This window comes from Elephas maximus, chromosome 1, assembly GCF_024166365.1.
Source record: "Elephas maximus indicus isolate mEleMax1 chromosome 1, mEleMax1 primary haplotype, whole genome shotgun sequence".
In the NCBI taxonomy this organism is placed as follows: domain Eukaryota; kingdom Metazoa; phylum Chordata; class Mammalia; order Proboscidea; family Elephantidae; genus Elephas; species Elephas maximus.
In genome coordinates, this window is record NC_064819.1 from 172,150,981 (window position 1) to 172,163,173 (window position 12,193).

General features: G+C 40.2%; 1 protein-coding gene across 1 annotated transcript in view; it reads left to right on the plus strand.

The window, feature by feature from the left end:
• The window catches only part of CRYBG1 (crystallin beta-gamma domain containing 1), a 246,296-nt gene that overhangs the window by 97,838 nt on the left and 136,265 nt on the right, over nt 1-12,193 (plus strand). The window contains exon 2 of the mRNA XM_049898281.1: nt 6,275-6,413. Within this exon, the coding sequence (XP_049754238.1) occupies nt 6,275-6,413 (139 nt within the window). The remainder of the gene's footprint in view (nt 1-6,274; nt 6,414-12,193) is intronic.

The following is a 12,193-nucleotide window of genomic DNA, read 5'->3' on the forward strand; positions in this document are numbered from 1 at the left end:
CAACTAGGGTCACATAATATGTGTATAACTTTTTGTATGAGAAACTGACTTGAATTGTAAACCTTCACTTAAAGCACAATAAAAGAAAAAAAAGGGTCTCCCAAATTTTATAAACTTCAGCCCTCACAAAGGTTAAATTTGTGTGGGGAGTAGCTGTGTGGCTTTTTTGAAACCTAGTACAGAGAAAACAATGTTGCCATTATTAATTTTTCTACGAACTTAATCTCCAGGAAGAAGGGCAATCTGATTTTCTAAAGTAAACCAAATAAAAAGGAAACATATTGAATGAACTGGCAAAGTGTTCTAGGCAAAGTGTTCTAATTACTCATAAATCTGGGGTGAAATATAGTGCTGTATTTTTTGCAAATAGTGCACCCACATAAATAACATGCACACACATATCATGTAGGGAAAAGATGAAATTACATAAAAAAAGTTCTGGCATAGAGCTCCCATGTGTACCACACATGTCTCGTGGCATTTCCAGAAGTGAGTTTCGGCCTCATTCACCTTCATTCATTTGTCTGAAAATGTTACTTTTTATCATATTTGTGTAATAAAGATATAAGCCATGGTCAAGAATTCATGGATTGAGTTTGACAGTGCCCAGGTAATCAGAAAAAACAACTGAAACTACGTTTACTCTGGGGCAGGTCGCCCCTGGGCCTGAGAGTGGAGGAGTTACTTATAGCCAATCTGCACCCAGGTACTTCAGACTGGTGGAGGGTCTGGCGGAGGGCCACTCATGGGGCTGGCCCCACATGAAGCCATATGGCAGGATGGTACAGATGCCGTCACGCACTACCCCAGCCCGCAAGGCATCCCCACCCTCGGCCAGTTGGACCCGTCTCATCCAAGTGAGGGATGTGGGACAACTCTGTGCCCGAGGCTCTCATGCCCACACTGTGGGCATTTCAGACAGCCCTAGCGTGGTGGCCAGCCAGCTGGAAGGTAGGGCAGAATGCCAGGCTGTGGCACACCAGCCTTGCCCCACCTAAATGGCATCTCCAGCCAGGGTGCTCAGGCCCAGGCACCTCCTGGGCTGGGGCCAGCCACCCTAGCCAGGGCTGTTTCTGGGGTGGAAAATAATATTTATTCCTGCTAAAGCGATTTGCAGAGCAGGGAAGGAATCCTGCTGGGAGAGGGGCTGTTTAGAAACTCGAGGGTAGGCTGGTGAGGGCCTGCTGCTGGGAACCAAACATCTGAATCAACAGGCACCAAGACAAAGACTTAATATTATGTCCATTGGGCAGAAAAAAAGAAATTGAAGTCAGCAAAATGTAAACAAATATGGGTATAGCGTGCTTATGAAGATAACAGTGGGGTTGATTGGTATGCAAAAAAGCATATAGGGAATGTTATTTGCGTAACAATATGGTAGTTAACACTGAAACTATCACTTACGGCAACAGTATCAGTGCTAAAAAAGGAAAGTACTGAAGATTATAAATAGCAAATTCATAAATTATCCTCTGCTTCAGTCCAATAAGGCAGGGTATGGGAGATTTATTTTATTTTGTTCTTTTTAACCCAAGAGGCTGTATTCCTTAATAAGAGAGCAGTGGTGCCCATTCACAAAGGAAACTGTGCTTGCATTTACGAATCTTACATTTCTCACCAGGGAGCCAAGCTTAGACTTTCTTATGAAAGACTACAGCCTATTTATCAGGAGGTAAACTAAAATTTACCCTTCTAAAAGAAAAATTAGCAAACTTTCCAATCGGCCTTTTCTGTTGCAAACATTTATTAAGTTTGGCTTTTAGGGAGGAATACTCACTATTTTTAGCTCTATATGTAGCTGTTATTCAGAATTGAAAACACTGCTGCCCATTTGAGCCCTTGTGTCTACTAAAACCAGTAAAAACCAGTTGCCACTGAGTTGACTCCAACTCATGGCTACCTCATGTGTGTCAGGGCAGAACCGTGCTTCATAGGATTTTCAGTGGCTGATTTTTTGGAAGTAGATTGCCAGGCTTGTCTTCTGAGAAGCCTCTGGGTAGGTTCAAGTTTCCAGATTCCAAGTTAAGTGCTCATCTACTAACTGGAAGGTTGGTGGTTCGAATCCACCCAGGAGCACCTTGGAAGGAAGCTCTGGCAGTCTACGTCCGGAAGGTTACAACTATTGACAACTCTATCAAGCACAATTCTACTCTGATACGCATGGGGTCACCACAAGTTGGAATCAAACTTGATGGCAAATGGTTTGGTTTTAATGCCTTGCCTAGGTTATATTTTAGGAGACACATTTGTCCATTAAGTTTGGACTGACACTCTAAAGAGGAACTAGAAAATGCTAATGGGATGGTCTGAGCATCTGAGCTTGGGGGAGAAGTTCCCCTAAGTTGAGCTGTGCTTGTGAAGCCCTGTCAGGTGAGTCAAAGGCACATCTCGTGGCCCTTCATCACCCCTCCGACCCAAGTCCTGGAGCAAACTGGGAAATAATGGCATCTGTGGCCAGGTGCACAGGAGTACTGCCTGGATCTAGGTCCTAAGGAAAGGCAAGTCAGCCAAATACCTCATCATCTCCAAGGGAGGTCAGAGGTTATTGGGTGTACCACAAACACCCAGCACTTCCTGTTTCAGAATTATGGGTGAAGCAAGTACCTTGCCTGCAACAACTTGAAATAGTCCTGTCTTTACTCTGGCCATTGACAGATTGAAACCCCCAGGCCCCCACCCAGTGCCGTGTGCATCCTCCCATCTGGGAGATTATGACTCCAAGCATATAGTACTTCCTTCCCCTTGGATAGCTTTCTAAGTCTTGTTAGTTTCTCCCCAAATCAGTAGGGCAAGTAGATTACCTGAGTTCAGTGTCCTATGAGACCAAGATCATGTAAGTTTCTATTTTGATGACTGAAATTCAATCATGAATATGTATATTGAATCTGCCTCTACAGTGTAATAAGCACGGGCATATGTTTCAAGACAAAGTTAGAGAGATGATGCAATACACGACAACATTCATTTCCAACTCCTCCTCTACTCCTTCCTTTCTCATAGAACCCCAGTTTTTTCAAGTGTCCACCTACTGCATAGCAATGTGCTTCAGGTCGCTACCTGAAGGGTGTAGGTCCAGTGATCGGCTTAGGTAGGGCATGAGACATGAAGACTGTTGGGTGGTTTCTAGATAACAGGAAGTGAGAGTCTTTGTCTTTTCCTCCTCTGGAATGATCACTTATAGATATGATGCCTGCAGCTACCTTGCAACTGTCCTACACTATCTCTAGGACAAAGACAAGATACTGATTATGGCAAAGCAGAAAGATGGAGAGAACATGGGTCCTTGATGACCAAATAAACTGAATAAGCCAACCCACTCCACCCCCGCCCCCATTTTATATGCAATAGTGAATTTTGCTTGTGGTTAGCCTTCTGTGAGTTGGACTTTTTGGCTTGCAATCTAAAGGAGCCTATACTATAGTCAGGGATTGGATCACAGGCAAAAACTATAGAAACGTAGAAAATGCCTTTGCCAGCTTTTAATCACACAATGTGTAAGCAGCCTGCAGGAAGGCATCACTCCTTTTTGGGTACCCACCTCCAACAATACAAAGCTCAGAGTGCATATTTAGATCACTTTGATCTCTTGTAGGATCTCAAGTCAACAGGCAAATATATTTTTCTCCAAAAGGGAAAAAGATTAAAGGTGGCAGGCTTCCTATACGTTTCTGATTTACTTTTACGACTTACAAGACTGCAGTAGTTGTAGTAAGTTTTCCAGTCCTACTGGTCTTTTGCTTGCTGCTTCTCTTGGCCTATTTGTGGGCAGAAGGATAAGGCGAACACCGTGGTTTAGGGCCAGTGGCACAATTTGTAAAAATAGGCCTTGAAGCAAAGACACATCCATGGTAAGAATATAACACCTTCTCAGCTCAAAGGTACTTTTCAGTTGTGATTGAAATTCTCCTGAGTTGTCCATGTTTCTCTATCCTTCATATGTACCATCTTTAAATTCCTGAGGAGAGACTTGCCTCAAATATAAACTTTAGCACTGGCTTTGAGAGGGTTGAAATGTATTTTTACAAGTGCTTATACATGGAATAAAATGTTGCAGGAAGGAAACTGTTGACAGTGGTTGTTTCTGCAGAATGAAATTGTGATGGGAGCTAGATTCTTATTTTGATTCCCTCCTATACTGATTAAATTATTTTTAGTTTGTGCATGTATTGCTTTTGTAGTACAAAATTGCAGGGAAAGCAAAAAGAAATATATTGCTGCTAATATGCCTTCATATTTTTATAATGTGACAATTTTTTTTCTTAAACACAGATGTATAGGATAGTTATCCAAATTATAAGGAGCCCTGGTGGCGCAGTGGTTAAGCACTTGACTGCTAACTGAAATCTTGGTGGTATGAACCCATAAGCTGTTCTGTGGGAGAAGGGATGTGGTAGTCTGCTTCCATAAATATTACAGGGAACTCTATGGGGCAGTTCTACTCTGTCCTGTAGGATCACTATGAGTCAGAACCGACTCGACAGCAGTGGACCTTTCTAAAGTGTTAGTACTTTGCCCTATTTATTTTTATTCCTGACACATTGTTGAAACTCCACAAAAAAACTTCTATTTCTTCTACAAAACATCAAAACCTTGGATTTTTAGTTCTTTCCACTTCATTGACATTTTTTCATTCGAAGCCTTATTCTCCAGTATCTCTATCCCGACCTTAATTATATACTTGAGAAATCTATCAACCCTTCTATCAGTTAGGATGCTCAGCTGCAGGTAACAGAGAACACCCAACTCAAAATAGCTTAAAGAATAGGAGATTTATTATTTAAGATAACAAGAACTCCAAAGATAGGGCAGGCCCAAGATTGGATGATTCAGCTGCTCATCGATATATTGAAAGACCCAAGTTGCTCTCATATTTCTGCTCTGTTGTCCTCCATCAGGAAACCCTGGTGGCATAGTGGTTAAGTGCTATGGCTGCTAACAAAAGGGTCAGCAGTTCGAATCCACCAGGCACTCCTTGGAAACTCTATGGGGCGGTTCTACTCTGTCCTATAGGGTCACTATGAGTCAGAATCGACTCGACAGCACTGGGTTTGGTTTTTGGTTTGGGTCCTCAATCAGAATAGGCTAATACCCATCATGGCCCCAAGATGGCTGTCCTAGCTATCATATATGTGCATGACCCCATCCTGCAGGGAACAGGAACTTTTTCTTCCTGAAAATTTCCTTTTAAGAGAAATTCCTTCAGGAGACATCCCTTCCATCTTATTGGCCAGAGTGCACCAGATAAATACGGCAAAGTACTAATACTTTAGAGGTGCAGGGAGGCATAAATCAATGTGGTAGTATTGGCAAGAGAGATATGTATGGGCATATGCCTAAATCAATTACTATCAAGGGGATCTGGACCACCATGATTAGATCAATCATGATTGACTAACTGAGGCTGGGAGCAGCCACCTCTGAGATACGTGGAGGATGGATACCTGAGCAAAACCAGGGTTATTACCAAAGAAAATTTGAGGGGAGGGAGCAGGAGGATGCAGTTGGTAAGAGAAATATTTTTTGGGTGGGCAGTCACCAGAGTCTGCGAGAATACTTTCTGCCTTCATTAGTCTCCATTCCTTTTAAGTCTAATAAATATTACAGTAAAGCCTGCAAGAGCTGGAACCTGTGTAAGGAGGAAACCTGTCAGAGAAAGAAAACTCGAGTATTTTCTACTAAAAGGAGAGATAGAAAAATGGTAAGACTGCACCCTGTTGAAGGTGGAAAACTTTCGGGACCTGGAAAAACAAGACAGTCCTGTCGATTCCGGCTCTCACAGGTTTTATTGTATAATTATAGAACAGTTCCCTTTTCCTGGCATAGTATCATTGCAGAGCCTAGACCCCTCCCCAAACTAGAATTCAGTCTCCACTCTGTTTCCATTGTTCAGGCAACTCACAAGTTTCTTTTTGTCATTTCTTAAAAACAATAACAGTAGAGCAACCAAGAAAGAAATCATAAATTAAACTGGATGGCTTTCATGCCAAAATCTGTCCATCTACCCATCTAGCTATCCATCTACCTATCTACCTCTAATTTATTTTCTGCATAAAATTTAAAAGAATTCTGTTAGCCACATGGTGAAGTCATCAAGGGTTATTTAAAAATGTGTTGTGGCAATATCAAATTACCTACAATGCTATGTAGGGTTTTGACTAACGATTCATTATTTTGGCTGATTGGAATTATACATGGAGAAAGATACCTTTGGGCTTCTTAAGTTGTTCAGCTTCTTGATAGCTTGTTGACCTGACTGTGTTTCCTGCCTTTACAGGGCTTTGGAGGTAGCAGACAGAAGCAATGTTGCTCAAGAGGCCCAGGAATTTACATTGCACTGTGGGGAATCCCAGTTCTTTCACACCACCAGTGAGGCGCAGGGTTCTGTATCTACAGAGTCTGGAATGTCTAAAAAGGTAATGCTTCATTTCCAATATTTGGCTTCCAGGGATGCTATAAGGAATTTAAGCTCTGTAAGATAATGCCTACTGATTGAAAAACCTATGCATACAAAGAATGTAGATGGGGGAAAAAAGGGCACTATATATCAAAGCACACTGTGATAATAAATAATGAGTATCAGCAGATGAGCTTAAGTCTCTGCTTTTTGCTGCCTTCAAGTATTCTTCCTCATTGGCTTGCCTTTTTTCCTTTAACACAGGCTGTTCTTTAAGTTGAAGGTATGCAAGGTAATGTGGCATCAACAGTTGGAATTGATGGTTCTTCCCTATAAAATGCTTTTATGCTGCTTCCTATTTTAAGGCATTTAGAGTTATTATTATATCAGTAGTTACTTCTTAATATCTAGATGTTTGCACAGAAAGTTAGGACTTAATTATATTTTCTTAAAAGAAAAAATTTCCCCAACGTGGGAGGTAGAGTACTGCCACTCATGTCAACTATGTTCATTCACTCAGGAAAAGGCATTACCCAGGTATTGTCTGCAGGATAGGAAGTACAATGATGTCTTTAGTCACCATGTGAGAGCTGGCTTAGCTGCCAGACCTTGGAAGCCGTGTCATGCATTTCCCATTACAACTTATTACAAGATCAATGAGGGTTAGTAGTGAAAGAGATTTTGTCGTGAAAGAAATACCCCCTGAAGAAAATTGCTTCAATAACACTAGCTGTTCAAAGTAAAAAAAAAAAATTGCTTGAGGATGGAGAGGAGTAAGAAAAAAGGACATGATGAAACTTTTAGCTCATATTTTATACTTTATTAGAACATGACAAAAGTAGGTAGGGAAATTCAACACCGAATGTGCTCTAATTCAAAAATAACATTATTGATCAAAGGAGCAGAAATAGAAATTTAATTTTGTAAGATGTTGAAATAAGAAATCAAGTTTTAATCCAAAAAATTAAATAGCCTGGTTTACTGTAATTTCTACTTTCAAATTGGGTTCACATTTTGTGTTTTTCTCCTTTATAAGAAATGGTTTGCAACTTGAATCAAAACCTCATGAATTCAGTCACTAGCCCTAGCCAGAAATCCAGTTATGTTTTCTACATTAGTCCTTTAATAACTATGCCTTTTATAATTTAAAATAAAGATAATTCATTAAGTGTAATGCATTTAAATGTCCGAAGATGTTTGCTGAAGTCCGTGAAACAATTTGTGGCAGCATTCAGATTGGGGCAAAAAATAAATTGCCTGAGAGGGATGGCAAAGAAGGGTCTTCAGGGACCCTCCCCCTTGGTCTGCAGCCCAGGCAATTGATGGCAGTGTCTTTTTCACAGTCCTGATGGCCTGTCTAGACATGGGCACTCAGCCCCTACTTACTCCCCAGGCTGTAGCCAAGGAGCCCTGGGTACTGGGCAGCCCCCAGGAGAGGCCCTGAGACCAAGCCAGAGGTCACTACTTTAAGGCATGCCAGGAGGAAGGAGAGTACTCTATACACATGGGAGAGGCAGAGGCTTGGAGCTAGAGACAGACAAACTGGGACACCAGGGTAGGAATGGAGCCAAGGCAGATAGAAGGTCAGAAACTGGAAACAGGGTACAAGCAGAGGCAGAATGTGGTTGTGAGTACACTGTTTCCAAGCGTCACCTGGAATGAGCCACTCAGGCACCACCTCTATTCTCAATGCCATACCGTGCCTTCCCCTCAGAGATGGTCACCATACTCACAACCTGGAGTTGTGAGTATGCCTGGACCTGCCTGTTGTCTTTCTCTCTTCTCTCTCCCTCCTCTCCCTATCTCTTTTTTAATCTTATTGCGATATAATACATATAACAAAATGTTTTTCATTTTAACCATTTTTAAGTGTACAGTTCAGTGATATTAATTACATTTACCATGTTGTGCTACCATCACCACTATCCATTTCCCAAAGTTTTCATCACCCTAAACAGAAACTCAGAACCCCTTCAGCAATAACTCCCATTCCCTCGCTCCCTCCAGCCCCTGGTAATCATGAATAAACTTTTATCCCTATTCTTTTACCCATTCTAGATATTTCAACAAGTTGGATCATACAACATTTGTCTTATTATGCCTGACATTTCACTCAGCGTAATGTTTTCAAGGTTATCGCATGTATCAGAACTTCATTCTTTTTGTGGCTGAGTAATATTCCATTGTACAGATGCACTACATTTTGTTTATCCATTCATCTATTGATGGACATTTGGGTTGTTTTCATCTTTTGGCTATTGTGAAGAATACTTCAGTGAATAATGGTGTATACCTCTCTCTCTTCCTTCCCTTTTCCACACTCTTGGTCTCTCTGGCTCTTGTTCTCTTAATCTTTCTCGTTCTTTGCATATCCTGCTTGGACAGGGAGAAGTGAAGAGGCAAGGGAACAGACTTTCTCTTCTCTACTGAAGTGTTTTAAACTTTATGTCTCTTGAAGTCATGGCTAGGAGGAGCAAGTAGACCACTAGCTTAAAGTGCAAGACACCTCTACATCACCACCACCACTACCACGACCAGTATTATTGGGAAACAAAAGTTGACTCCACTTAGATTCTGGGTAGTTTATATATGTACGATGCCAGGGTGCCAGGGGTACCTCCCATACTTTCCAAATTACCTTTTCTTAGTCTACCTTCCCTAATAAACCTGCAATATCCTGGGAGATTCAGCAGATCTACTGAGGCAATTCTGCTGAATCTCCCAGGAATTCTGGCCAGATTCAGAAGAGGATGTAGAACCAGGGATATCATTGCTGATGTCAGATGGATCCTGGCTGAAAGCAGAGAATATCAGAAAGATGTTGTCATGGATTGAATTTTGCCTCCCCAAAATATCTGTCCACTTGGCTAGGTCATTATTCCCTCGTATGATTTTATGATTGTCTACCACTTTATCATATGATGTGATTTCCCTATATGTTGTAAATCCTATCACTATGATGTAATAAGATGGATTATCGGCAATTATACTTATGAGGTCTACAAGATTCGGTAGTGTCTTAAGCCAATCTCTTTTGAGATTTAAAAGAGAGAAGCAAGCAGAGAGACACTGGGACCTCAGACCACCAAGAAAGTAGTGCCAGTAGCAGACTGCATCCTTTGGACCTGAGGTTCCTGCGCTGAGATGGTCCCAGACCAAGGGAAGACTGATGACAAAGACCTTCCTCCAGAACCAACAGAGAGAGAAAGTCTTCCCCTGGAGCTGGCGCCCTGAATTCAATCTTCAGCCTACTAGACTGTGAGAGAATAAATTTCTCTTTTTTAAAGCCATCTACTTGTGGTATCTCTGTTACAGCAACACTACATGACTAAGGCAGATGTTTACCTGTGTTTTATTGACTATGCAAAGGCATTTGACTGTGTGGATCATAACAAATTATGGATAACATTGGGAAGAATGGGAATTCCAGGACACTTAATTGTGCTCATGAGATATCTGTACATAGATCAAGAGGCAGTTGTTCAAACAGAACAAGGAGATACTGTGTGGTTTAAAGTCAGGAAAGGTGTGCATCAGCGTTGTATCCTTTCACCATACCTATTCAGTCTGTATGCTGAGCAAATAATCCAAGAAGCTGAACTCTATGAAGAAGAATACAGCATCAGGATTGGAGGAAGACTCATTAACAACCTGCGTGATGCAGATGACCCAACCTTGCTTGCTGAAAGTGAAGAGGACTTAAAGCACTTACTGATGAAGATCAAAGACCACAGCCTTCAGTATGGATTACACCTCAACATAAAGAAAACAAAAATCCTCACAACTGGACAAATAAGCAACACATGATAAATGGACAAAAGATTGAAGTTGTCAAAGATTTCATTCTACTTGCATCCACAATCAACAGCCATGGAAGCAGCAGTCAAGAAATCAAAAGACACATTGCGTTAGGCAAATCTTCAAAAGACCTCTTTCAAGTGTTGAAAAGCAAAGATGTCACCTTGAAGACTAAGGTGCGCCTGACCCAACCGATGGTGTTTTCAATTGCATTATATGCATGTGAAAGCTGGACAATGAAAAAGGAAGACTGAAGAAGAATTGATGCCTTTGAATTGTGCTGTTGGTGAAGAATATTGAATATACCATGGACTACCAAAAGAACAAACAAATCTGTCTTGGAAGAAGTACAACCAGAAAGCTCCTTAGAAGCAAGGGTGGTGAGACTATGTCTTACATACTTTAGACATTTTATTGGGAGGAATCAGTCCCTGGAGAAGGACATCATGTTTGGTAAAGTACAGGGTCAGTGGAAAAGAGGAAGACCCTCAGTGAGATGGATTGACACAGTGGCTGTAGCAATGGGCGCAGGCATAACAACAATTGTGAGCATGGCGCAAAACCAGGCAGTGTTTTGTTCTGTAGTACATCGGGTTGCTATGAGTTGTAACCAAATCAACAACACCTAATAACAACAACAACAAAAACTGAGGCAATTATACTAGCAGCACTCTTGGCCTTCTTTCCCAGGAAGAAGGCCATAAATTATTAAGACTCCTGAGTTGATCTAGCCCTCTGAATTACATCTGTTCTTCAAACTAATATTTAAAATTTTTATTTGCGTTAAAGCTAAGCCATTTGCGTTTCCCCAGAACGACCAGAATATATTCACTCTGTTTTTGTTCTATATTGTTCTGTGTTATTGTATTTATTTGTTGCAATTTTTAGCATGCTGTAGGAACATTCCTTAAAGCTGACAATAGTATATTGAATCCTTCAATTAAAATAAGACATTTACTATACCTGCTTGTGTAAACAGAAGCATGAATTTATAATTACAACAACTGTGTTGCCTGTCAAACACATATTTATGTCAACCAGGAAAAAAATACAACTAAATAGCTACAAATCAAACTGCAAATCAAAACAGAATATTATTAGAACTTATATCGTAGATGGGAAAATCATCAGAGATTTTGTATTTGCTTATACAAAAACATTTTTTCCTTTAAATGGCTGCAAAAAATATTAGTTTTGAGTAGAATATGTGTTTATTTAAAATAATCATATTTTAACAACATTTTTTCATATGAGAGGAAAGCATTAGGAAGTGGTATCATTTAATGAAAGCACACATGCATGGTTAAGTGCTCGGCTTCTAACCTAAAGTTCGATGATTCGAACCCACCAGCTGCATCTTGGGAGAAAGATGTGGCAGCCTGCTTCCAGCCTTGGAAAATCTATGGGGCAGTGAATCAGAATCAAATTAATGGCAATGGGTTATTTATGTATTATATGTGATCAAAAAAAAAAAAACCTATATAAATGTATATACTTATATTTATTATATTTACTGCTTAATTCTCTTGGGAAATGTAAATGTGTCAACTCAACTATATGAAGGTATTTTTAGGACATAAAGGAACACCCTTTATTAATTAAAGCATTTCTTAAAAAAAAAAAAAGTATAAGAACACTGAGCTATGTGTTAATTAAAATTAGCTTCCTCAAAGAGGACAATTACCTTCATGAGAATTTTAGTGGTTTCTAGTATAAAAACCTTTTATTTCTCCTTTAATACTAATCTTTTAGTTTGATCTGGAAAAAAAAAGTATGACTATAGTGATTATAAGAGAAATTGTCATATTTTCAATCATTCTGGAGCCAGGTTCAAACTAGTAAAATGAGATAAACAGAAATAGCAATTATTTCATTAATTCAAGCAAAAAATTTCTTTTGCTTTAATCATTTGCATTCATTCCTTTGTGATGACCTGAACAAAGCCTCTATTTTCCCTTGTGTATAAGTGCATGTGTGTGCATGTGTATAATAAGTCTGTGT